The sequence below is a fragment of the Pseudonaja textilis genome, chromosome 14 (assembly GCF_049901715.1).
Source record: "Pseudonaja textilis isolate UNSWEBS1 chromosome 14, rPseTex1.2, whole genome shotgun sequence".
In the NCBI taxonomy this organism is placed as follows: Eukaryota; Metazoa; Chordata; class Lepidosauria; order Squamata; family Elapidae; genus Pseudonaja; species Pseudonaja textilis.
Window position 1 is genome coordinate 390,447 of NC_142003.1, and position 25,246 is coordinate 415,692.

Genomic DNA, 25,246 nt, shown 5'->3' on the forward strand with positions numbered 1-25,246 from the left:
TGGCTGCCTGGTGCCCGTCCATGGCCAGGCTGTGATGACGGGAGTTGAACTTTGGGGTGTTCCTGCAACCGGTTCTCCGCTACGGCACCCTGGTGCTCCCGCTTTCTGTCCAGGGATGGAATGTGGGGGTGGCCAGGAGGGCCCCTCCCGACTTTCGTGGATTGTAAAGGAGGCGAGGAGAGATTTGGACTTTCAGACCTGCAAGAATCTGTTAATGCAGCTTCACAGTCAAGTAGAAATAGCCCCCCAGGCCGCGTTTCCTCCCCAGTCCACTCGCATGGCTGGCGCCCCTCCTAGAAGTCCTAAGATTTCCCTCCCATCTCCTTTACAACCCCAAAGCTGGGGAGGGGCTCTTTTAGCCCTCTTGCTACTCCCACTTTCCGGCTGAGGGCTAGGTTGCCTTTTTTCTGACGGTCCCTAGCTGCCTTTCTTTGCCCAGCCTCGTTCCCACATGCCATGGCTCATTGGAGCAAAGGGAGTCGGGTGACATCCTTGAAGTGAGACCCCAGAGCTGCCCGCAGACCCTCGCGGTGCCGAGTCCCTGCAGCAGGACGAGGCTGGGCCGTCCGAGGGGAAGTGGCAGCTGAGGTCCCGGATGGAAAGGCGGACAGGCAGGGAAGCCATGCGAAGGCGGCCTCAGTCGTCTGCGCACGTGGGGCCCTTCTCTGCACACCGGCTGTCTGGCCAGAACAAAAGCGTCACGTTGTAGGGGGCTTTTGCCAGGCACTTGGCTGCGTCGCGGTCACACTCACAAGCCATCTTTTGGCACTTGTCTCCAATGTCGTCTGCAAAAGGAAAAGAGATCAACAAGCAGTGAAGCCGACTTTTGGAGTTGCCCCCTGACGCTTTGAAAGGCAGCCTTCCGAGCAGGTGGGCTGTGGTGCCTGGATGGGGGGAGGCTCTTCCGGCCTGTCCTCCTGCCGGGGCCTCTTGTCTCAGGGGGAACTCACCACACTTGGCTTTGCTGTCCTGGCACTCCCAGGGGTACCCCCGCATCTTGGGGGCACAGTTCTCCTCCTCCGCTTTTCCATAGCAACAGTCATGCTTGAAGCAGCACCTGGCAGAACCAGAGGAGTCCCACTGAGCCAAGGTGAGCCCCCTCACCCGCCCCCGCCCCTCTCAGCCTGCTGACCAGGAAGGGAGGCTGTGTTTACTCAGGTGGGTGGGTCCTTTTTACATCTCTAAGGTAGGCAGATTGTGTGTGGCAAAAACTTTTGGAGGATGATTACTGCGCCTTCCTCATCTCACCTCCTCTTGCCTGAAATGGCTTCTGTAAAGAAAACCTGGGGGAGGGGCCTGTTTCCCCAATTCCCCAGTGCTGTCACTTTCAACTTCAATTCAGTCACCTGAAATGACCCTGAATAAGTTACAGCTGGGCTGGATTTGGAAGCATCCGGTTCATGGGCGAATCCTGGATGCCCAGGAAGGCAGTGGCCAGAATCCGTCCAGAACCCTCAGGTCGACATGAGGTGATGGTGCTGCCGGTGCCAGCTTGCCTGAGGCCACACCCTTAAAAACGAAGCTGGGCAGCTGGCCCACATCAGCCAGGATGTGGGGCAAAACACGAACCAAGGAAAACACATTTCCTGGCCAAAATGGGTCGATCTCTCTTGGCTGTGCCTGACCTTCGCGACGGACACAAAGGCCTCATGGTGCTGAACCAGCGGAAGCTGCAGAATGTGCATTTCCAACAGCTTAAAATACAGTGGAGCTAAGTATTGTCCTTTGGGGAAGTTTCTATTTTGAGTTTAGTTTATAGCAGTGGCAGGATGTGGAGGGTGGCTTGGCATCCTCCGAGTCTCTCGGGGTGGCGTGCCTTCCACGTTGGCGCTTTCAGATGTAGGCAGCCCTTCCCACAATCCCTCCAGCTGGGCACACTCTTATTGTGTGGCTCCTCGACAGCCTCAAGCAAAGGCATCTGGCAAACTGGCTTTGGAACTCAGCTCCCCAGAAGGAGCGCCCGGTTCCTCCGGACCCAGGGTTCCAAGGCTGAGAAGCGACCAGAGCCCTTGCCAGCCCTGGGGCAAGAGGCCGGAGGGGGCACTTACCAGTCAACCTGGTCCTTGGGCCAACCGCGGCCTCCCCAGCCACAGTAACATCCGTAACGAATGTAGGCCAGGGGAGTTCGCCCCGTGGTGCACTGGATCATCCCAGCCAGCTGGAGGATTCCTCTGCGGGGCCGGGAAGGGGCCTTGCCCAGAGGGTGTCCTGTAATGGGGAGGAAGGAATGTGCGGCATCAGAGGGCAGCTCTGGAGGCGGGGGCGGGGGGGCGTCTTGCCCATCCCCTGCTGCCACTGCCAGCTGACTCTGCTCCTGGCTGTGCGTGGGGGGGCTTCCGATAAAGCTGTTTAGGGCCCCCCAGCAATACACTTGGAGGGGGAGGGGGGAAGACATACATGAGGAGAGCCTCTCATTAAGGGAGGTGCCCTGAAGCAGGACCCACCCAACGCTCTGAGCCCCTCCCTCCCAGGAAGCCTCCCCTCCAGCAGCAGCAGCAGCAGGGGGGGGTGTCCTAGGAGACTGTCCCCGGGCTGTTTCCAAGGTGGGCTGCCAGGGTTCAAGCGAGAAGGTGGGAGCCCCCCCCCCAGCTCCCTTGGGCACTAACAGGAGCCCCTGCCCCCAGCCTTCTCGCCTCTTCCCCTCTCCCTCTTGGCGTTGGGGCATCAGGTAAAAGGGCATAAAAGGGGGAGCTGCCCCCTCGGCACAAGTGGGGCAGGGCTGCTGGGGAAAAAGATTTGTCAATGCAGCTTTCGTGTTTGCTGTCTGGTCTACAAGGCTGACAGCAAGCTTGCGAATCCGCAGGAACCCCAATACCACAAATGACACCCGCCCATCACGGGGGCTGGTGGTTTCCAAGGCAATCCCCCCAAAGCAGCGGGGTCCCTTTCTCCGGCACCTCCATTTGGGCAGCTCCCCTTCATGCCGGTCTGGAAAGGTCCCTCCCCGCAATTAGGCGGGCGGGGGGGGGGGGTGACTTCTCCCTGCTGCTCCCAGCTTCTTCGGGGGCCGCCAGCAGGATCCGTGCAGGGAGAGGCAACTCAGATCTCCCCCACGGAGAGACAAAAGCGGGGAGACGCCGGTTCTAGTCTAGACACCGGCAGAAGTCCAGCTCTTTCCCCCCCTCTGGGCCCTAGGAAGGCGGCAACGGCAAGCCAAGGAAGCTGCACGCGGGACTGTCCAGGCAGTGGCCGGGAGTCAGGGCCGACTGGGAGCCCACCGATCCTCTCCTCCACCTGGTTGCCGAATGAACCCCCACTCTGGATTCACCCAACGAATGAGTTCACACCGCCCCAGGGCGGGCGGGACGGGGGGATCCCTTGGGGAAAGCGGCCTCGCCGCCAACTCACCGGTCCGCAGCAGCGCCAGCAGCAGCAGCAGCGCCAGCAGCAGCAGCGTCGGGGCCATCAGCTGCAATCCGGGGAGACGTCCGTCCCGTCCAGGCGCCGCCGCAGGAGCGTCTGCTTCTGCCGCCGCCACCCGCCGGCCTCCATCCCGTTCTCCGCCCACGCGGCCGGCCGCGCCCGCCCCGCACGCGCCACAGAGGCTGCTCAGGGCCCAGGTCGCCTGCCCTGGCTGGGGGGCGCAGCGCCTCTTCTTGGGGCTCAGCGGATGGCCGGAGGGAGGCGGGATTTGCTTCCCTTGGACGGCTGCCACCCCCCCCGCCCCCCCCCCGTCTGAAAACGAAAGAGCTCAAGAACAGAGCGAGCCCAGGGACCTCCAGTTGGGCCTGAGCCGTGTCGGGCAGCCAGGGAGCAGCGAAAGGGGGGGGGGGAGGAAAGGCCAGCCCTTCTCCCAGCCCCGGGTCTTCCTAAACAGGTGTACTTACACCTAACTTAGACTAAGTTTGTCCCCCATTTCCAGTTTGATGGGTTAGTTCCAGATAAAAAGGGCCGAGAGCACTTTGTTCCTGACAAAAGCCCTCCTTGCCATTCAGCGCCTTCTGGCTTTCAAAGGTGTTTGTGGCTGAAGACTCCCAGCAGCGCAAGCAGGTCTTCCTGCTTTCTCTGGGTAAAAGGAAAAGTTGTGTGTGTTTGCAAATCATCGGCTGCAAAATGAATTCCTCGCTCCCTGCAGCTGGTCTCCCAAGAGTCACCTGCGCAGCCCATTGGGTGGGACAGACTGGCCTTCCTGCTGGCAGGTCCTGTAAATCTCAGCCTCTGCTTCTGTGTCTCTGGGAAGAGACTGCTCTTTTGGGTCACCTCGTCCTGTTTGACCAGCACCACCAAAGCCCGCTGGGCCGGTTGGGCAGTCAGGTGGGGCTGCTCATCCCCCTTCCTTCCTCCAGCCGGCCCTTGGCACCCCTCCCTCTAGATCCTCTTCCCAAGGTCCCCCTGCTCCCTGGGTGGGAGGAGGTCTGCTTGGAGCCAGCTAAAGCCTCGCCCTTTTGACTTGCTCTTTAACCTGATGGTGGATGATGCGCTTCTTTGCAAAGACAGGCAAGAAATACTAATGGCAGCCCTGTCGTGAGCGGGGCAGGGTGTCCTCCTCCCTCTCTGCCCCCTCCCCCCCCCCTGCAATGGAAGTCACATTTCCAGGCACACAACCAAGACTCCTCCAGGAGACGGAGCATCAACAGGCACCCTGAGACTTTATCAAGGTTTTTTTCCTTCCTACCAATAAATCCATTCTTCTGTATTTCCCAGAGGCGGCACCATGAACATCCAGCTAATTGCAGTTTTGGGCAGGAGGCCTGCCCTGTACTTTCTGGAAACATGCCCTCTTGCATAAGTTGCCTGCACGCAAACTGGCTCTAAAGTAGAGCCAGTAAACAGAATCTGTTCTACAATATTTGTCCAGTTGGCACCACACCAAGGTGGCAGCAGCAGCAGCAGCAGCAGCACTCAGTATATCAGGAGGTTCCGTTTGCTGCATTCCAGACCCTATTAATTGTGTTCTCACAGCTGCAGGAATCGGCATGAATGCAAACAGCCATCCTGGCAGCTCTGGCTGAATATATGTCCATTGCAGGTTGTGTGTGTGTGTGTGTGTGTGTGATTATCCCTCTTCCTATACAGAGGCCCAAAAGACGCCGTGGTCTCAGGACCGCTCCCATTAATCTGAGCCCGAGGTGAAATTCCGCATAGCTGTTTCTTGCTGAGATGTTGCCATTCGGGATTCAAGGACCTTGCAAAAATCTGGAGTATCTGAACAGCACAGTAAAAGCTTAGAGATGCATCACCCTGCCAGCTCACACTCCAGATGCAATCTAGTAAAACCCCTTTCCACATGTGTGCCCCAGCCGAAACGGGATGTGCCCTCTGGGTCTCAGCTTGGAGACGCTGACATATCTGGTGATCCTGTAATCCCCTCCAACAGTACCTGTGCAAAGTGGGTTGATATTAATTTATTTTAAAGAGACTGACCATGACTGACCATCTCAAAAACAGAACTCTGGACAGCTCACAATAAAAATCCCAAACTATAAAATCGTAAAACACAACCCAAACCTGGTGCCTCCTTCTGTCTCCCAGGGATGCCCCCCAGCGCCTGGGGAAAAGCCCATCTTGGTGGCCACCCGGAAGGTGGGGAAGGGGGGAGCAGGGGGGGGAGTTGCCAGTGCAACAGGTGCCACTGATGAACAGGAAGCTATGCACTTAGCAACAGATCTTCCAGTTTTAACGATTACAAAAACTGGTGCAAGTTTCATTGCCACAGTCACATGCATAAACGCAATTAACAAATCATTCAGACCGGATACATTTTGCAATTATATATTTGGTTATCATTAATATATTAGTCATTGCTTCCAAAATGATTTTGGGTGTCTCATTTAAATATAATCACCGAATTAATAACTCCGTTGATTTACCAAGAAGACAACCTATAATTAACTACATCATTTGAACTTTCGCCATTTATCCAGAAGATATTCAATAAAAGGCTGCTCTGACTACTTCGTGTACCAACCCTTCCGATACTCTATGCAAAAGACGGTTTCTCATGTTGACCTCCTTTCCTGTGGAAACCCAGTTTGCTGTAAAGGATTCCAGAATGATGTCAAATTCCCAGAAGGTGCTCACATCAGTCATGTGGCATTGGGTCTTTCAAGGAGCTTCCGTGCTGCTACTGTTGACTGGCCATGTTTCGATGGGCAACTGCAAGGGGGTGCATGGGAACACATTGAAAAATAATTTCCAATACCTATCAGGATTCAGAACAGATGAGTACAATCTAGATAGGATCTTAAGGCAACCCAGATCAACTGGATCAGAGGCTCCTTCCTTTTGGCTTCCATCTCTGGCAGCCCGCCCAGGGGAGCCCCCAGCAGCCCCTCAGCCTTGGAGAGCATCTCCAGAGTGGTCAACACTTTCAATAGGGGTTCGGCCAGTGCCCAAACTGGCCGCTGCCTGGGCTTACAGGGCACCCTCTCAGGCCTCTGCTCTGGTATCACTTGCCTTGCACGGGGCAGCTGCTTTTCGGACCCTTTGCTGGCTCTGCTGGCTGCCTCCCTCCAAGTCTCCAAGCAGAAGCAGAATGTGGCCTTTCAGAGAAGTTTTCGGGGGGGACGGGGGGAAGAGATTTGGGGCTGGGTGAAGGAAAACAGGCCAATCGGAGAAGTATCCCCTCCTTTCCGAACCAGAGGAGTGCCAGCAACCTGCAAACATCCCGCCCCCCCCAAGCACAGAAACGTCACTGGTTCCTTGGCTTCCCCTCGTTTGGGCCCAGCCGATGCTGGGAGCACCAGCGCATGAGACACGTGGGAGAGCAAGCAGGTGAGCTGCCCCACCCCCCCTCTGCCTCCCTGGGTTTTGGAAGGCAACAAGTACAGGATTACTGGAGCCACTGAAATAAGAACCATTTAGTTGCAGGGATGATGGGGGGTTTTCCGGACTCACCCCCGTTGGGAAAGCAAGGGGGCGCAGCCAGCATCCCAGCAGATCCCGGCCTCCTGACAGTCCCTCATTCCCAGCCCTGCGGACCTGCTGGGGGCCTGCTTTGGTGCTCTGTCCTTTGCCCTTTGTGAACTGGGTGGGGGCTCTGCCTCAGAAAATTCAGAGACCCCCTAGGAGAAGCAGCACCAGCAGGGCAGTTCGGGAGGGCTGGTCACTTTACCTGAAGCCTCACTGCAAGCAGGAAGCAGCTGGTCCTTCCCAGAAACGACCCTGGCTCCCTCGCCCTGCGCAATGGCAGGATTAGCACAGCGGGTTCAGAAAGAGCAGCAGCACCCCGGTGGGCATCACCTTGGCAATGATGGTGTCATTGAGGGCGTAAGCGCCCATGGACAGCTTGCCCAGCACATCGTAGAGCCTATAGCCTGCTCTGCAGCCTGAAATTCCCAGGAGGCCGGGAGTGGTAGCAAATGAGCGTGGGGGCCCATCAGTTCTGTTGTTCAGGATTGCGACCGCATACTGGCCATTGGCCAGGGGCCTCTTCCAGACTTCAAAGTTCTGCTTCTGTCCGAGAGACAAGCGAGGGGCACAGGAAGGCTTCTTGTTCACCCCGACTTGCTCAGAGATTCACAAGCCCACCATGGCTCCTGCGCCCAGAGAACGGAGCCGTTTCCCCGGGCACAAGGCAGCCCTGCTCTGGGGAAGGGGTTCTCCCACACACACCCTGGCAAGGAGTCTGCCCTGAACGCCCCTCGGGTCCTGGTTAATGTAGATCAGGAGCGGGTTCTGCAGCGTGTCCTTCGCCTCCTCCGAGATGTTCCTCAGGTTGCAGGAGATGAAGAAGGGGGCCGCCAGGACCGCCCACAGCGCCGCCTGCACCTTCGACTGCTCGTGGCTCAGGCCTAAGTCGCTGATGATCAGCTGGAAGGAGACAGGATGCCAGGTGGCCTGACCCAACCCCTCAGGAAGGGAAAGCAAAGGAAGCCCACGTGGGGATCCTGCAGACCCAGAAAGTGGAGCTGCTTCAGAGCTGCAGAGTCAGGCACTGAAAGCAGAATCTCTAGGCCTGCATTTCGCCCTCACCTCCCCCGGGTGCCCCAGGAGTGGCCGTCCTAGCTCGACCTCTTCCCTGGGCTCAGGGCTGGGCAGGAGGTAAGGAAGAGGGTCTCACCATGTCAGGATCATTCCACCTTCCGGGCCCCGAGGCCGGCTGCAGGATATCCTGGTGGTCTCCGTACCACTCAATGATGTGGAAGAGGCTGTCCCAAGTATCTTCGATGTCGGCGTAATTCCTCCAGAAGTTACAAATCTGGCCCAGTAAGGTGTAATTCACCTGAATTGAAACAAGCAGATTTAGGCTTCTGAAATGAAAGGTAGGCCTGCCATGGAGAAGCCATGAGAATCGCTGCTCTCTTCAGCGCGGCTCAGTAGACCAAAGGAAACGCGGAGGAATGGCCGCCACCACGAATGGGCTGGGATCTCAGACGGGAGGCAGATGTGCCATTTTATGCTCTCAGGAAGGGTGGGGGCAGGAGACCTCAAACAGCCTGTCCAAAACCTGGGAGAGGGATTGGCACCTACTGTCCCCACCCCACCCGCCATCCTTGCCACACACTTTGGGGTCCTTAACAAACCGCAGCTAAAGAGGCAGCCTTGAAAGGAACCAGGCCCGTAAGGGGGCCCTGCTGCGAAAAGGCGGGAGTCTGGGTCTGGGATTACCTTGGGCGGAAGGCCCCCTTCGTAAGCCGGCCAACTGCAAGACAAGGCAATGGGCCGCCCAGTCTGGTTCAGCGCTCTGCTCATTTTGGGGTAACCTGAAAAACAGCCAGCGAGGATGTCAACTGGGCAGGCAGAGGCTGCCTGAGTTACCTCATAGTTCTCCCTCCACCCTGGGGGTTCCCAGAAGCCATTGGCCTCCACCGCTTGCATGGGAGGGGCAACCTGGCAGCACCGTCCTGCCCTTGGCATGAATGAAGCCAGTGGACGTCGAGAAGCCCAACTCAACCGGCCTCCCTCAAAAGACGAAGCCTCATGTTCTGGCTTTCATCAGAAGCAAAGCCACCCTGAAGGTGAACACACGCACACACACAGAGACAGACGGTTGCCATACTGAGCAGCAACAGCCTCATGAAAACTCTGCAGCCATGAAGCGTTGGCAGCGTTTAGAATGACCTGGTTTGCTCTTTCCCAGCTGACCCCCAGACCCCTCCCCCCCCGTGCCCCGTGTGCTCCCCCAGGTGCTCTTCTGCCACGGGGGAGGGCACCTATAGCCTTGAAGGAGGAGTCCGAGAAGCAGCCGTCCAGCTTTAGCATGTCGACCTCCCACTCTGCAAAGGTGTTTGCATCCGTCTCCACCGTCTCCAGGGTTGTGCCTGGGTAACCTGCACAGGTGGCATTGCCCAAGTCGCTGTAGATGCCAAATTTCAAGCCTTTGGAATGAACCTGAGCAGGAGGAGGAAAGAGGGGCTGAGGGGCCCAGCTGGCAGCCGGAGCCGGGCCAGGTCACTGCATTGCGAGACCCACCCTGGGCACTGGGTTCAAGAGGCCGAGCTTTTCTACACATGTGCAGCCTCCTTTGATCATTGATGGATCCTAAAACCGCACAGACGCTTGGTGCTCCCTAGAGGGGGGGCTTGAAGCTACACCTCAGCACAGGAGGCGGCTTCTCACCCGCCCGAGGGCTTTTGGCCACGGGGGCCGTTTCAGGACAGGCCTCCCCTGCACTCACATAGTCAGCCAGGGCTTTCATCCCGCTGGGGAAGCGCTGCGGGTCTGCCTGGAGCCTCCCGTGGGCGTCCCGCTTGCCCGCTGCCCAGCAGTCATCCAGGGTGACGTACTCGTAGCCCAGCTTCTTCCACCCGTCGGCAGCCAGCCGGTCGGCCATGGCCCTGATCAGGTGCTCACTGGTGGCACAGGAAAGGCGGCCTTGGTCTCCTCCAGGAGGCCGGGCCGGGGATCTCTTCCCTGGGCAAACCCCCCTCCAGGCCCCCGAGGGCGACGCCTCCCACACCTGATGCAGTTCTCGGGGTCCTTCCCGCAGTCCGTGTTGCACTTGAAGCGGCCCCAGGGCTCCCAGCCCATCGGGGGCGTCCTCAGCAGCCCGTTGTCCAGCGGGGAGGCGCGCGGGGCCAGGCCCAGCAAGACCCCCAGCGAGACGGGCAGCAGCGGCAGAGTCAGCCCCACAAAGGCGCGGCGGCCGGGCATTTTCCAGCTCTGCTGCGGGGCTTTGGCAGCGACACGTGTCTTCCCCGGGGTCGTCAGAACAGGCGCCACTCTCCTCCGGCCGCCTTTCGCGCCGGGCCCGCCCGCGGGATCAGAATTTGGCTCCCGGCCGAGTCCCCTGCCCAGCTGGCGGGCTTCCCCGAAGGCCCATTGCGTCACAGGGAGACCCTCTGTGACGTCGCGACTTCGAACTTCGCCTCCACTAAGCACCGCCCACGGAGGGGCTACTGTTCACCTCGCGGAAAGGCGCGCGCAGGCGCATATCGCCAACCCTCTAGCGGAGGGGCAAGTCTGTGGCCAGGGCAGGTGTTCGGGTCACACACATACATACACACACGCACACACACACACACCCCGCAAGCTGTTCCACGCCTCCCTCGCTTGTTAGCGTCCGGACTGCAAACGTATAGGGAGGGGGAGGCAATTTCGGAGAGGCACACCTCCTGTTTAGCCGCCCTCCTTGCAGAGTTGAGGAACATCCGGTTACCCTTTCAAGGGGCTCGGACAGTGCAGGACCCAGGATCGAAAGTATTGGCCTATCATAAGCGCCCACCGATGCAAAGTAACCAATGGGCAGGGAGCAGCTTTTCGTCCAGACCAATGGGAACGAGAGGGAGAACAATCTCGGCCCTGCTCTTTGGCCGAGTCGTCCGTGGCCCCGCCCCCGAAGCGACTGCCCGTTTCGACCGCGGTTTCACGTTGCGGCGCCTCCAGGTGGCCTCCGGTCTAGAGGGGGCGCTCTAACTCGTGTGGCCAGAGGTCTAGGCCGGAAGGGGACGCCGGCGAGGCGGAAGCAGCGGGGGGGGAGAGAGAGAGAGAGAGAGAGGGGCAGAGGGCCTGGCTCGCGGCGACGTTCCTCGATAGCTGCCGCCGACTCCGCGACTCGGCCCCGGCCTGAGGGAGTCAGAGAGGCCGCAGGCAGAGCAGACGCGACAACGGAGGTGAGCTCGCGCGGGGCCGCCCAGCTCCTCCCGCGGCGGGCAAGGGCCCCGCGCTCCCCCGGAGGGGAACGGCCGCTTCCCCCGCGCCGACCCCTGCAGCAGAGCCGCGCGCGGGAGACCCCGGCCGGGAGGTAGAAGGCGTGCTGGGCGGCCGGGCGAGCGGAAGGGGAGGCGGCCCCGCGGCTTCTCCGGCCCGACGGCGCCTCTGCCTCTACTGCCTGCCCGAGGCCGGCGCTCGGGAGGCCTTTCTGGCTGAGGGGAAGGAGATTCCGGCCGCCGCGGGGTCCTGTTGCCGCTTTGACCCTCGGCCTCCCCCGAGGGAAGCCCCTGCCAGCCCCAGGAGGGGCTTTCCCGCCACCCCAGCCCGGCGCCGCCACGTTTGCGCCTTGTGAGCCCGGAGCGATTCTGACCCCTGGTGCTGTAGAGCGCGAGTCCCCTTCCTCGCTCGGCTGCGTCGGTCGCCATCCTGTGCCCGAGCGGGAGCTTGTCCCGCGGGAGGCTGGCAGGGGAAACGGGCTCCGCTTCTGCTCCCGGCTGCTCTTGGGAGGCAAGGGGCGCGGGGGGGCGTTGGCAGAGCCTCCCGGCTGCCTGGGTGACCGAGACCCAGACCCGAGGCGAAGGGGGGGCGGGGGCGGGGGGACAACCGTTTCGGGGATGCCTTTCAGAGGTTCGCCGTTCCTTCTTTGCTGGTAGTCCTTGACTTACGACCACAGTTGAGCCCCAAATTTCTGTTGCCAAGGAAGACTGTTGTTAAAATGAATTCTGCCCTATTTTGTGACCTTTCTTGCCACATTTGTTAAGCAGTTAGTAACATGGTTGTTTTTTGTGAATTTGGCTTCCCCGTTGATTTTGCTTATCAGAAGGTTGCAAAATGGGATCACATTCAGAAATGAAAGCCAGCTGACAAACGTCTGAATTTTGATCATGGAGATGCCGCATAAGGTCATAAGTGTGAGACAGTCATAACTCACATTTTTCAATGCTATTGTAACTTCAAACAGTCACTAAATGAACTGTTACACGTCAAGGACTCTCTGTGCCTTGTTCTTTGCTTTGGTTTTCCTTTTTGTTTTTGGCGCTGCTGTTCTTTGTTAACATGGATTAGATGTAGAAAGCGACTCACAATTAATAGTGAGCCTCTTAATCCTACTTTAGAATATGTTTTCTTAAAATATGTTGAGGTAGACCAGTTGTCTGGAATGTTTCGGAAATATTTGAAATGGTTAGCTTCAGTAAACTCAAATCAAAAGTCCTGCGTTACTTGAAGTATTTTGTTTTTCTCCCCTAGAGGGTGGGACTTATCTTGAAAATTTATTTAAAATATGGCTGTATTTATTTGCACTTACTTTTACTGTAATAGTTTAGGATTTATGTTGTAGTATTTAGAATGATTAACTTCTAGCTAAAACAGTGAAAAATTGTATAACATTGTGCGTCATATTTTTTGTGAACTAGATTTGATTTTCACAGAGAATGAAAGGGTTTATTGCTGTTCGCTGGATTGGTTTAAATATATTACAACAACCTTGCTGGGTGGATATCTTAGGGGAATTGTAATCTCAAGTATTGGGAAAAAAACCTAGCAAAAGTGCATTGTAGCTTTCCCCCCTTGGAATTATATGTTGGTTTTGTTTTGTTTTTAAAATGAGATTTCAAAAGTTATTATATTTATATACATCCCAGGCTCAGAGGGATATGATAGAACAGAGGCAGTATTTATTGCCTAATTTATTTTCTTGGTCTAGATTAACAGAGCTAATTAACGTATGGATCAATTCAGGTGGAAACAACTCTAAACATTGTTTATCAATATAGTTAATATAAACAAACTTGTTTTGTAAACATGGATTTATTTTATAAGAGTTGATGTTGAATAATTTAGGCTGATGTTGGAGCTGATTATTTCCATAACTTCTCACAAATTGTTTTGCAAACCAGCAACAGGCTATTACTTTTGTTTCAGAAGCTGCGTATTGAAGACGAGGGTGCTCATGATAACATGTCCAGTGTTTCAGTGGACAGGAGCATCAGGCTACAGGACATTAAGAAAGGGCTGCAGTTTATACAGTAAGTACTTTGAGTAACTAGACATCTGTGTCTGAGAACTGTTGAGCCACTGCTTAAAACATGATGCAACATATTTTCTTCTTACATACATTGTAAGATATATAAGTTTATATTAAAGATCACCTAGCTTTGCTGTTACAAAATAAAACACAGGCAAACAAATTATCTTAGTGCATTGTCTCTCATATGTTGTGTTAAGTAGAACTCTTTAATTTGCATTTGATTCCATCTTTATTTTGGAATATCTGCTATACATGGAACTGCACCTTCTGCCCTGTTAGCAATATTATGCTCCAATCATATTTTCTTATTGGTGTTTTTGGAGATAATCTGGATTGCAAAATTAATTCTTGTGTGAAGTGTGTAGCACAGGTACAAGCCATGATCGAGAATTTCAGTGGCAAGTGCCTTGGGTGTGTAAGATCCTTGAATGTGACTTTGATACTCTTTATCTTTATGATTTCTAGATCTACTCTACCCTACCCAGGGTCTCAAGAACAATATGAGGTAACTGATGTTCCTTTCTGAACTTCTTTACCTGAGGCATTGTGGTCTCAACAGTGGGTAGAAACTTCTAGAATCTTGGCTGTTGTAGGATGTGATGATTTCTCTTACCTTATTGACCCACATCAGCCATGTCTAATTAGTGCTTGGTTGTTAGCAGCCATTGGGTAGAAGTGGCGGAAGGACAGTAGGTTTCAAGATTTTTTTACCACATGTTGTTAGATGGAACATTACTCCAAACTGATCTAAAGCTTTGCTATACGCTGCTACCTGGAGTCCCTCCAGAACAAATTATTGATGATAGCAAAGCGCCCCTTGTCAAGCTGCAGAACAACCTGTGTGACTTAACAGAGGATTTATGTTTTCAGATCTTCATACGAGAACTTGTTAAAAACCTGTTTAATGAAGGAAACGATGCATACCGAGAAGGTGATTGGGAAGGGTCACTGAACCATTATTCTGAGGCTTTGAACATAGCCGATTATGCCAATTCTGAAGGAATCCACATTTCTGATGAGATATTAGAGAAACTGCATGTTAATCGTATAGCCTGTTACTCCAAGAAGGTAGGTGCTTCCTAAAAAAAGCTCATGGCTTATCAAGAACTAGGTTTCCATTTTGTAACCCTGGTGGGTGTGATGGAATCAGCATTTTATCAGCCCAGGAAGTTAACAGTATAGTACTAAAAACAAACACTATGATTGTTAACACAAATGTAGCAAAAATACAACAGTTTCATCACCTTAAAATGGCAGCAATAATAGCAGCCTTGGCAATGGGCATTCTGAGATCCTAAGAGCTTAAAAAGACCTGGCCTGATGTACATTTTTTGTTTGTGTGTGCGGCATGTATTGTCTTGGAATATGCTTGCAGCCTGAGATTCAAATCGCAAAATGCTTGACACTGTTCGTCCTTCATTCTTACAGGGGTCGCATGACAGAGTTCTAGAAGAATGTGGGATAGTTTTAAAATTGAATGAAAATAATTTCAGAGCCCTTTACCGGAGATCCAAAGCTTTAAAAGAACTGGGAAGATATAAAGAGGCTTACGATGCTGTGGCAAAATGCTCTCTCGCAGTGCCCCAGGTACGCATGTCACATCAGCTAGAGGGCGGGGGTGGGGCATTAATAGAGTTTGCCTGCATGTAATTTCAGAACAGCAAGAGAGTAGAAAATTCCTCTAAAGTAAAAAGATGCTGGAGAAGCTTGACTCCATTCCTATCTTCTTTGGGCTAGCAATCCCATGGCCCGGGAGGGAGGGAATGACTATATGTTGTTGTATTATTTTACTGAAATGTTGCATGTGGCCTAGAGTCATAGCTGACTGAAGTGATAAATGATGCATAAATGGATGCATAAATGTACATCATTACCTTGCCTGGACCCACTGCAAGAATTATTTAGGTTTACTGGCACCCCACTCCAGTGGCCTCCAGAAGCCTCTTGATATTCAGTCCTGATTCAGGATGAGTCCCTACAGAACCCAGATCAGATGCAGGTGGCATTGATGTACCTGATGCAGTTGTGTGACATTTCTGACAAAACTTTTGTTGCTAATGTGCATTGCATCCTGCTTTTATTTTAATTTCTAGGATGAAAATGTGATAAAATTAACCCAAGAACTTGCTCAGAAGCTTGGACTGAAAATAAGAAAAGCCTACGTTAGGGCAAAAGTAAGTGAAAATAGTTGTGTGCTTCTGTTCTGAAGTTTTTCCTAATGCGTTTGTTACTTACAATGATATGCTCACTTGCAGCCTTCCCCCAACGCTGTTTCTGGAGAAGTAGCAAAGGTAAGATTTTGTTCTGTTTTCCCTTTAGATCCTATTAGTGAAGTAAAAATATGACATGGTTCAAAGATACACGTCTTTCTACATTTTTAAACATTCTAGTTAGAACCTCTGTCTGCTAGAGATTTGTTCAGTTTAAATATTTAGAATAAGTACCTGTTCAATTTGAATGGTCTGTGTACTAGGATTTTTAGCTGAGATTCCCCTTTCATATAGAAAATAGAAGTCAGATTTGCTTTTGAAAGGAGGAGGTCAGCACTGGCTTCAGTGGCCACTTTGCCAAAAGTGATTTGCAATTTATTGCATGTACAATATATGCCACCTGACTCCTAGCAACTTTCAGTGGTTAATTGAAAGGATATCTGGTATCAAAATTGCAGGAGTATCTTGTCTTTTATTTAGCCAAGTCCGACATGTTTTGCAAAATAGCTGGCGTAAGTCTTTTGCTGCTTATACTTCTGGATGACTGATCATTTGTTTGCTTTCAGAGCTCAAATTCTTCTGTAGAAGACATTGAATCAGGTGAGGCCTCCTGGACTTAATGGGAGGAAGTTTTTGTAAACAACAGTATCCACTTTGTGGGGCTTGAGGTGGCTCTGTCTGTTCTTGCTGCTTTGAATTTCTGTGGGATGGAGAGACCTTTCTCCCCTCCCCAAGTCTCCGCTGGGTCCCACTGGTTTCTAAGTGAGCAAGAGAGTGTCTGGGCTAAATGGGATCCAAGAATTTAAAAGGTGAGGGAATATCCCGCTGCAGCCTCGCCATTCAACACATGCTGCTTGTTTCTTTCTTTCTCTCTAAAGAGGGGTAAAGAGTAATGCTTGTTTACATTTTGGACAGTCACACTTCTCTGGATCTTCTGATTTGTTGCACAAGCCTTGCCTCTCTTCCAGGGAAAGCATCCATTGGTACTTTTTTTTTAATCAGTGGGGGGCTGAGAGAGGATGTGGCAGCCTCCAAGCCCTCCTCCTTTGAGAATCTCTGCTAAAAGCTCTCTTCCCCAACCAATATCTCTTTCAGATTTTTCCAGTTGGGCGGAAAAGATTCTTTCTTCCTCCTCCACTTCCTCTTCCTCTTCCAGTTTTGCTCCTGAACTGCCAAGTGACCTGCCTCCCTTAGCAGCCGTGTCCCGCATGGCTCTCCCGGCAGAGAAGACCGCGTGTTCTGCCCCTTCGCTGGCCAATGGAGGGCCCTTCTCTATCCCGGACGGCTGCTTGGACTGTGAGGACGGGGACGACATCATTGGAGATGAGCTGGACGAATTGCTCGATTCGGTGTCTGATCCGGGGGATGGTGGAATGGTCAGTGCTCTGGCTTTAGGGAATGTGGCGGGTGGGGGGGCTGCCTTCTCCTCCAGGGCTTCTCACAAGCTGTCCGGGCCCTTCTCTGTGCCTCTTTCCTTTGGGGAGGGGGAGGTTAGAGCTGCAGTGGTCATCTCATGAAGGGGGAGTGAAATTTTGGCAGGAACCTGGCAAGAATTATCCCTTTTCTCTTCCCTGCTTAGCCAAGTGCCATCATCCGAGGAGCCATGCCAACAGCCACCATTGCTTCCAGCATCCCGTTTTCTGCCCCTTTGCTTGGAACATTGTCAGTTGGGGCTCGATTTGTTCCTGCCGCCTCCCTTTCCGAAATGTATTCCCAGCCCTTGGTTTCTGCCTTGGACAACTTTTGTTCCTCTTTAAATAGTTTCTCCATGGGCGACTCTAAAAGAGGTAAGATCACTCTTAAGCAAAGCCTAAGAGGAGAAGCACTTCTGTCAAGGCTGCAGCCCCAGGAAAGCGGTGCATCTGTTTCGGGGGGGCCAAAAGTTCTGACTTCCCCACTTGAAATCAAAGGTGGTGTTGAGAGGGGACTGGAGTCTGACAGAAACAAATCCCATCCCCTGAGTGAGGCCATGGCCCGCTTTGCTTTGCAGGCAAAACCCATCCGTACCAGACTAATGTGTGCTGTTCTTAATTCCAATAGATATACCCAATTCTCTTTCTAGAGACGTCAACACAGCATTAAACAGCAACTCTCCTCTTCGGCTTGTGAGTATCTTTCACAAACACTTTGCAGTTCTAATACCGTTGTGTGCAAATTTTAGATGAAGTTTGTTTTGGTCATGACCTTTTTAAAATTGGAATTGCAATCTCCATACATTTTAAAACAAGTAGAGCGACTTGAGGCCTGGATTCAGGTCTCTGTCAGGCCCCAGGATGGCCTTGGGGTCAGCTGCCACTTTGCAAAATGGTAGGAATGATAAGAAGGAGCAGAGGAAAAGACCCCAAAAGAATTCCCTGGGTTCCTGGAAAAGAGGGCAGGGTGTAAAAATGGATTCCACAGCTGCAGTGAGACTGTTTTCCAGCCACAGCGTGTCTCTCTCCTCCAACAGATGAACGGCCCCACAAGTTTGTTTGGGGCTGAGTCCTACATGGGGGTTGCAAGTCCAGCTTGCAGCGACTATTCTGGCATGTTCAGCAGCACACCTGCCAACATGCCTGTGCCAACGGTGGCATCCTCTTTAGTGGCGAGAAACCCCCTGGAAGGCACCCACGAGCTCAGGCAGGCCTGCCAGGCGTGTTTTATCAAGAAGGGTGAGGAGCTGGGGGGGAGGGGGCTCTGGGATGGCCTGGCCTTTGACAGGGGGGCGGTGGGGTGTGTGTGAAGGCAGCTTCCCACATTTCAGGCTTTTTCTGAGAACAGAAGGGTCCTTTCTGCCCCTCTTCCTTTTCTTCTTTAGCTTGAACTCTTCAATTGCTCTTTCTTTTGGTTCCTAAAAACATCCCTAAAATACAGGCTGGCTGTGTAAGAGGACATTTTGGTCAGCATGCGCAGCTGTGTGTATGAAGTTTGCTTTCTACGCATGAAACCTGCCGTTTGAGGCTTTATAACTCAGCCAGATGACATGTTTTTTCCCCCTTTCTTTCTTTTTCAGTATATATAACTGGTAGCGATTACCCTACTGCCCACGTGTTAGTTTCAGAGCAATTCAAGAGTGAGAATATAGAATGTAAAAATTTGTTGCTTTTGGAAACTAAATGATCTCCCAAGGGATCAGCCTCCCCTGATGGAGACCCAACCCCTCTTACAGACCCCGTTGTGCTCGGCTCAGCCTCCTCCCATCAGATCCCGATAACCTTCGCTTCCAGACTCCCCGCTCCCAGCATTTGGCGGCTAGAGAAAATCAAGCGGGCTGGAAAAAAATGGGACAAGCGTTGTAACCTCTCTCCTGTTTCCTTTAGATCCCAAATCACTGGAGTACACTTACCATCTGAACTTAGAGCATATATGTAAGAAGGACATCTTAATTGGTAGAATAAAGAACTCTGAAGATAAATTCTGGAAAAAAATAAGGCCAAGACCAACGAAAACCCAGTACGTGGGACCCTATTATATATGTAAAGGTAAGGGTGCCCTTTCTGAGATGCCTGTTTGATGCCTGTTTTTCCCCGGGGGGTGGGGGGTGGGGTGGGTGGGTGGGAGCAGCACTTCCTTACTGACTTATTGGAAGGACGTTCCCTGGGAGGCCCCTGGTTTCCCACAGGGGAGACTGAACTAGGACCAGCCGGGGGCTCCAGCAGCTTCCTGTCTGCCTCACTTGCTGTCTGGTGGTGCTGCAGATGTGGCCGCGGGAGAGGAATGCAGATATTCTGGCCACTGCACTTTTGCCTATTGTCAAGAGGAGATTGACGTGTGGACCCTGGAGCGGAAAGGGGCCTTCAGCCGCGAAGCCCTCTTTGAAGGCAGCGGAGAGATCAGCCTGACCGTTTCCCGCCTTCTTCAGGAGCATCACGGACTCTTCATGTTTCTGTGCGAGGTGCTTTTCTTCTTAGGCCGCATGAGGGAACTTCACCGTAGAGGCCCTGTGGCTTTGGGGAATGGTCTCATTAAGGGTGGGCTGATGGTCCTGGCTTTGGCTGCCAACGTCCCCTCTTCCCGGTTGTCATTTTGTCAAATGAGCCTTTGAGCCACACCAGACCAATTCATCCTGGCAGCAATGTGGCCCCTACAAGGACCTTGTGTAGGTGCCTGGGAACAAAAGGCATAGCTGCCAGCAATCTGCCCCTCATAAATTCTAGTTGCTTTTCTTCTGGTTTACCAAATCAGTAGAAGGTAGCTACTCAAAACAAGCCTAAGAAAAGGAAAGCCACACTTTGCCCCCCGAGCCCCCCAGCAGCAGGGCAAAAGGCCAAGGCCTTTTAGCTGCCTTTTCTGTTTTAGCATCTCTTGGGCTGTAAAGCCAGTTTTCTCCTCTCCCTGGGACAATTATTTCCTCCCCAGAGTTATTCCTTCTACCCAGATTTCTGGTCTTGACTGCCTTTGGGTTGGTCCTTGCAAACAGAATTGGTCAGGAGCGGGTTGCCTGTTTTGCTGAAGCACTTTGGTTTTGCATTGCAGAAATGTTTTGAGCATAAACCCAGAATAATCAGCAAGAGGAATAAGGATAACTCCTCTTCCTGCTCTCACCCTGCTATGCACGACTTTGAGGAGAACAAGTATGTCCGTTTTCTGCCTTGCAATTCAGATAAGATGTGCAGCTTTGTTTCTGGTGTGTCCTTCTCCAGGGCTCCCATTGTGCCCCCTTCCCTGTTGAGAATGTGAGTGTGGAGGAGAGGGTGGCTGCAGTAAGAGATAAGAGGGCAAATGTGTCACTTAAGTGACCAGGTGTTGCTAATTAAAATGGTTTATACGATTTTCAAAGACTTCCTTTACTTACACTGGACCTTTCTCTGACCTGCCCCCCTCCACAACATAACCTAGGTGCCTTGTCCACATTTTGCGAGAAACGACCGTGAAGTATTCTAAGATACGACCCTTTCATCCTCAAGGTCAGCTAGACCTGTGCAGGCATGAAGCTCGCTATGGCTGTTCACGGGATGATGAGTGTTTCTATGCTCACAGTCTTGTCGAACTCCAAGTGTGGATGATGCAGAGTAAGACAGGTGAGACTATGCTTTTAAAAAGCTCTCTCAGCCCTCCGGGAGTTAAGCAGGTTACTTTCTCACCCAGCCATCCATATGCTGTAAAACACAACTTTTCTAAACGTGCTTGCTCTTTAAGCAGAAATCTCTCAAGAGCCAAATCTTTTCTTCTGCTTTTGGTGTTCTCAGGCAATAGTACTTCATGCAGCAGTATGAAAGCAGAAAATAATTTGTGTGTATAATCACCTGTGATCTTCTGCTTGTGTTACCTGAAAGTAAGCCCTTGCAGAAGGGGGAAATCAGCGCCTAGCATTGCTCTGGTCATATCCCTGGGCAAGACGAAGCTGTTTTGAAATACTGCATCATAATATTGATCTGTTCATAAAGTGGTTGTCTTCCTTGGCTCTTTCCCTCCTTGCAGGTATTACTCAGGAGGCTATTGTTCAAGAGTCAAAAAAATATTGGCAGAATCTGGACTCTACTACACACGGAGCACAGGTATTTCTCTCAGACTGCTTCTCAAAGAGATGAAAATATAGTACTGGGGGTTTTTGGGGGGGTGGGGGGGACGACACCCAAAAAATCCCTCTCCTGAAAGTAACTTTATTTGCTGAAGGAATTAGGTTCAATTCCTGTAGATGTTATAGCCATCTCTTGCCTCAGAAATACTTAAAAAGAAATGCCAAAAGCTAACACGCCCTCTTAAAGCTTAAATGGCTGGCTTCATTGCATTGGTTCCCTTCATTGCTTGCTGAGGAAGATATTCCATAAATATCTAGCCAGAGCCCTCTCCATGATTGCCGTCCACCGGGCTGCTCCTGCCATTGCATTCAGTTGGGGGGGAAGGGGGAAAGGGTTCTGAACCAAATTTTAAATTTCAGGTAGAGCCACGTTGGAGAAAGTGGCTTTTATGGCTTTGTCTCTTCTTCGTAGGTAGTTAATGGCCCAAAGAATCATTTTGACCAATCTAAAATGTCTTGTGTTCTGTTGTATCTCTCAAGATTCTCAGCAACCAGGTGAAGCATGGCTCCCTGAATTTGAAAATGAAGTTTGTCTGTGCTCAGTGTTGGAGAAATGGCCAAGTTAGTGAGCCAGACAAAAACAGAAAATACTGCAGTGCAAAAGCCAGGCACCCGTAAGTCTTTTCTGCCTTTCAAAGGTGCAGGAGGGAGGCAGCAAGTTACGTGGGGGTTTCTTATTCACGTAGCGACACTTGTATTCACCACCTGAGGGAATCTGTGGCCCGCTGTGTTTGCAGGCTGACCCTTAGCAACGATGTAGACTTCCCTTTGGTCAGATCTGGTTGCCTGTCTGTCTCTGTATTGTCTGACTTGGCTGACAGCAGAGCTTCAAGCTGTGAGACCAAGCGTGAGTCTTTCCTTCTGCTATCTGATCTTGAAAGCTGCTTTGCCGGCCCTAAATAAAGTCCTCAGCTCCACAGAGGGCCTCAGAGCCACGGCAGAGCTATAAAAGCGGCAAAGCTCTTCGGCAGTGCTTCTCAAATTCTTGAAGGAGAATTCTGGGAATTGTAGTCTGCACATCTTAAAGTTGCCAATGTTGAGAAATGCTGAGCTAGATAAGCCCCTCTCACCTCAAAGCAGGTGCTGTTTAAAGCCCCAGAATCTGCAGTTAAGATGGACTCGGGGAGGAGACTTTAGGTAGGCAAGCTTCTGCCAGGATGACGTCCAGGTGCTTTCAGGTGGCAAGTAGTTGTTGGAAGCCAGGTTACAGCTCTGTGACGTCCTTCTCTGTTTTGGAGGAGGGTGTCAGTGGTGAACTCCCAAGTTTTGTTCAGAGCCACAAGCTGAGACGCTTCCATTTTGTTTCTGAGGCTGCCATCTTGAGGCTGCCAACTTGATGTAGCAGAGGGGGCCTTTCCTTCACAGGTGGACCAGAGATCGCCGCGTCATGCTGGTGATGTCAAATGAGCGCAGGAAATGGAACACAATTCGGCCCCTTCCCGCAAAGAAGCAGGCACCTCTGCAATTCGATGTGAGCAGGTCTTTATAAGCCATTTCTTTCCTTTTCCTAATGGGTCCTTCGTTAGAGAAACAACTTTGCTTGATTATCCTAATGTTATCCAAGTCAATTTGTTATCCTATTTTAAAATGTCTTCAACCTTTTTAATATTTTTTTTAATCCTAAACTAGGAAAATAAGTTTAAATTTTACCTTAAAGGAGTGGATGTTTTCTTTTTCTCTGAACGTATCCAAGGTGCTGGGCTGAGACCTTGGCCACAGGGGACATGCCAAGCCCTCAGTGCCCTAGGGACTGCCCTCAGAATCCCTTGCAGGCCAGAACAGGCCTTTCCTTTCCTGATCTCGCCAGGCTTTGGTTCCTTCATTTCCTCCTCCCCCCTGGATCGCCCAGAGCTCTTTCTCTTCCCCCACAGGTAGAACACGGCGTCACTGACTTGTTCCTTTCCTTTGTCTAGCTGTGCAATCATATTGCATCAGGCAAGAAGTGTTTGTATGTTGGGAACTGCTCCTTTGCTCACAGCCAAGAAGAGCGAGAAATGTGGACGTACATGAAAGAGAACGGCAGTAAGTAAACAATCCCTGAGACTCACAGGAAGGCCTTCTGCCTTGGTGGCTCTGCCTTCGAGTGTGCTCTCCCTCCCTTTCCCCTTTGTTTAGTAGGTGGTGTCTGCCCGTTTCTGTCTCCTCTTTCGGGGGATGATCTGGTTAACATTTGGCTTCCGGTAGTCCAGTTCCCAGAGAGATTAAAGATATGAGAGAATAACCCCAGGTTTCTATGACAGAATTAAGTTACAATAATAAGAGTCCTTCAGTTTATTCTGCTAGTAAGTTAATGCCCCCTCCGAGAGTTTCCTTGCTCAAATGTCAATTGCTGTGGACTTTCCTTCAGTTCAAGACATGGAGCAGCTGTATGAAATGTGGCTGAAGAGTCAAAAGCCAGAAAAAGGAGAGGATCCAGCCCCTCAAGCAAACAAAGAAAACGGGAAACAAATTCATATGCCAACCGATTATGCTGAAGTCACAGTAAGTCACAGAGATCAGGTGGCTACCCTGGATTCGGCCATCTTGCTGTGCAATGCTGGCTTGATGATTGTGTGGCCTTTGGGTAGAGGAGAGTGAGCTTTGTGATGGTCTGAAGTGCAAGAGGTCAGGATGTCCAAAAACACCTGTTCTGGGTGTAACCTTAGCACGCCTAAAGGCAGCTCCGGAGGGCTACTTGCTGCTTGGTAGCAGCACCTGGCAGCTGAAGCCCATGGCTGTTGGAAGGAGCCAGCAGGTGCTGTGAGGAATGCTCAGGCCCCTTCGACGCATTTGCGGCCAGAAAGCTGCAGGTTTGGCCCTGTGCAAATTGCTTAGATTCACATGCGTGGCCTGCCCTGCAGTTCTCCTTTGGGTTTGTATCAACAGGTGGACTTCCATTGCTGGATGTGTGGCAAAAACTGCAACAGTGAGAAACAATGGCAAGGTCACATTTCTTCCGAAAAACATAAAGAGAAAGTTTTCCACACTGAAGATGACCAAAACCGCTGGCAGCATCGCTTTCCAACTGGGTATTTCAGCATTTGTGATAGGTAGGTTCCTTCTGAAAATTTGGGATCTGCTATCGTATCCACAAGCCGGCTATGCCGCGTTACGATTCCTTTAGGCTCCCAGTTTAGCAGAGTTGTAGTGAAAGGGTTAATCCATTTCACTGTCTCTACAATAAATAAGCCCCCCCGCCCCCTTTCATTGCCTGCTGAGAGAGGCCCAGCCAGGTTGGAAGCCAAAGGCTTTGGGCCTTGCCTTGGGTCCCTGAGGCCATGCCTTGATGTTGTATCCGAAGAAGAAGAAGAAGGTGTAACTCGCTTCTTCTTTCGTGCAGATTTATGGCTGGTTCATGTATCGAGGGGAATAACTGTAAATTTGCACATGGACCGGCTGAACTCGGTGAATGGGAGGAGCGGAGACACGTCCTAAGGATGAAGTTCAACAAGGCCCGAAAAGACCACTTGATTGCTCCCAATGATAATGACTTTGGAAAATATAGTTTTTTGTTTAAAGATTTAAACTAATGATAACAATGCATTGTGTTGCCAGATGGAAGCATAAAATCAGAATTTGACAATAATCCAAAGCATGTGACAGAAGCTGCAGATTTTCTGCTTTTATTGGCCCGTATTGTTCCTCCTGAAGAACAAAATGTAGTAGATGTGTTAGGGGGAGTAAGTCGGCAGGTCTGTCTGTGCTCTCATGAAACAGAATGGTGAAGTTATAATAAAAACCACAGCCTGAAGTCTTACATGCTTATTCGCCTTCTGTTGGACAGAAGAAATTGGAAAGTAGCCAGAGGAGGGTGTTGTAATGCCAAGGGAGGCCCTCCGGCTGGCCTTCCCGCTGAAACCTTTCAAGGTAAGCTTCTTCAGACAGAGGGTTTGAGCTCAGAAGAAAATGATGGATGAAATTCTTCAGATGTTTTAATGGAAAGGATTTCTTTAAAAACCAGTTTGCTATTTATGTCTATGTAGGTTGCTTAATAAAAGGATTTTCTTATTAAAAAGATTTTAAGCAAAATAACCATTTGACAACAATATATGTTGAATGGGGTATTTTTCTCTATTTGTATGTTTCAATATAACTTGCCAAAAAGGATCTTGGAAGAGAGACCCGCATTACTTTTTTGAGAATCAAGTAGTTAAAAATTGTTTATTGGACGTTACTGTTAAATGATGATTTTGAAAGATTCCGCTTGTATGTCAGTATTGTGTATTGTACGGACCAATATTGCCTGTAATAAAGAGAACTTTACATAAAGACTTTCCCTCAAGCGATCTCGGCCTCCCCAAAGGGCCGTTCAGGGGCAACCTGCTTAAGGGAGGCCCACAGGATGTGGCACCCGCCTGCCCGGAGCTGGGGGCGGCGGCGGGGGGGCGCTCTCCCGGGACACCTGCACCCACGCCAGCTTCCCCTTCCATTGGCCCGCTGATGGGCCAATGCCCGCCCAGGCGCCTTCCCATTGGCTGGGGCGCCGGCCCAGCC

General features: G+C 51.7%; 3 protein-coding genes across 4 annotated transcripts; 1 reads left to right on the forward strand and 2 right to left on the reverse strand.

Moving 5' to 3' along the window:
• Positions 1-410: 410 nt before the first annotated feature.
• PLA2G10 (phospholipase A2 group X) lies at positions 411-3,635 on the reverse strand. Its single transcript, XM_026704469.2, has 4 exons — positions 3,349-3,635; positions 2,049-2,208; positions 951-1,057; positions 411-785 (listed from the first exon to the last, which is right to left on the reverse strand). The coding sequence occupies exons 1-4, from the start codon at positions 3,404-3,406 to the stop codon at positions 637-639; spliced, it is 474 nt and encodes a 157-aa protein (XP_026560254.1). The 5' UTR covers positions 3,407-3,635; the 3' UTR covers positions 411-636.
• A 2,061-nt stretch (positions 3,636-5,696) lies between these two features.
• LOC113438874 (alpha-N-acetylgalactosaminidase-like) lies at positions 5,697-10,383 on the reverse strand. The gene is made up of 10 exons (XM_087912759.1): positions 10,282-10,383; positions 9,842-10,244; positions 9,560-9,734; positions 9,096-9,273; positions 8,551-8,645; positions 8,003-8,164; positions 7,555-7,752; positions 7,055-7,395; positions 6,397-6,527; positions 5,697-6,096 (listed from the first exon to the last, which is right to left on the reverse strand). Exons 1-8 carry the CDS (start codon positions 10,313-10,315, stop codon positions 7,135-7,137), a joined length of 1,506 nt encoding a protein of 501 aa, XP_087768885.1. The 5' UTR covers positions 10,316-10,383; the 3' UTR covers positions 5,697-6,096; positions 6,397-6,527; positions 7,055-7,134.
• A 239-nt stretch (positions 10,384-10,622) lies between these two features.
• Positions 10,623-25,021, forward strand: ZC3H7A (zinc finger CCCH-type containing 7A). Of its 2 annotated transcripts, none has more exons than XM_026704462.2 (23): positions 10,623-10,994; positions 12,958-13,061; positions 13,529-13,568; positions 13,934-14,131; positions 14,492-14,650; positions 15,157-15,237; positions 15,319-15,354; positions 15,840-15,873; positions 16,369-16,649; positions 16,853-17,060; positions 17,314-17,378; positions 17,723-17,924; positions 18,573-18,734; positions 18,951-19,147; positions 19,729-19,826; positions 20,092-20,273; positions 20,674-20,750; positions 21,254-21,387; positions 22,139-22,244; positions 22,687-22,795; positions 23,121-23,254; positions 23,639-23,802; positions 24,093-25,021. In XM_026704462.2, exons 1-23 carry the CDS (start codon positions 10,623-10,625, stop codon positions 24,280-24,282), a joined length of 3,333 nt encoding a protein of 1,110 aa, XP_026560247.2. In that variant the 3' UTR covers positions 24,283-25,021. The 2 variants fall into 2 exon arrangements, with proteins under 2 accessions (XP_026560247.2, XP_087768884.1); XM_087912758.1 differs by having other exon boundaries at positions 12,961-13,061.
• Positions 25,022-25,246: the final 225 nt, after the last annotated feature.

What these genes read in the sequence shown, in the direction of transcription:
- LOC113438874 (XM_087912759.1), bottom strand. Translation starts at nt 10,315, where the DNA reads ATGCGCCTGCGCGCGCCTTTCCGCGAGGTGAACA. An exon ending in GCCTTTCCGCGAGGTGAACA is followed by an intron (nt 10,245 to 10,281) that starts GTAGCCCCTCCG and finishes GTGGAGGCGAAG; the next exon opens with TTCGAAGTCGCGACGTCACA. An exon ending in GGTGGAATGATCCTGACATG is followed by an intron (nt 7,753 to 8,002) that starts GTGAGACCCTCT and finishes GTCTCCTTCCAG; the next exon opens with CTGATCATCAGCGACTTAGG.
- PLA2G10 (XM_026704469.2), bottom strand. Translation starts at nt 3,406, where the DNA reads ATGGCCCCGACGCTGCTGCTGCTGGCGCTGCTGCTGCTGCTGGCGCTG. An exon ending in GCTGGCGCTGCTGCGGACCG is followed by an intron (nt 2,209 to 3,348) that starts GTGAGTTGGCGG and finishes TCCCCATTACAG; the next exon opens with GACACCCTCTGGGCAAGGCC. An exon ending in CCCAAGGACCAGGTTGACTG is followed by an intron (nt 1,058 to 2,048) that starts GTAAGTGCCCCC and finishes TGGTTCTGCCAG; the next exon opens with GTGCTGCTTCAAGCATGACT.
- ZC3H7A (XM_026704462.2), top strand. Translation starts at nt 10,623, where the DNA reads ATGGGCAGGGAGCAGCTTTTCGTCCAGACCAATGGGAACGAGAGGGAG. An exon ending in TGTAGAAGACATTGAATCAG is followed by an intron (nt 15,874 to 16,368) that starts GTGAGGCCTCCT and finishes TATCTCTTTCAG; the next exon opens with ATTTTTCCAGTTGGGCGGAA. An exon ending in AGGCACCTCTGCAATTCGAT is followed by an intron (nt 22,245 to 22,686) that starts GTGAGCAGGTCT and finishes TCCTTTGTCTAG; the next exon opens with CTGTGCAATCATATTGCATC.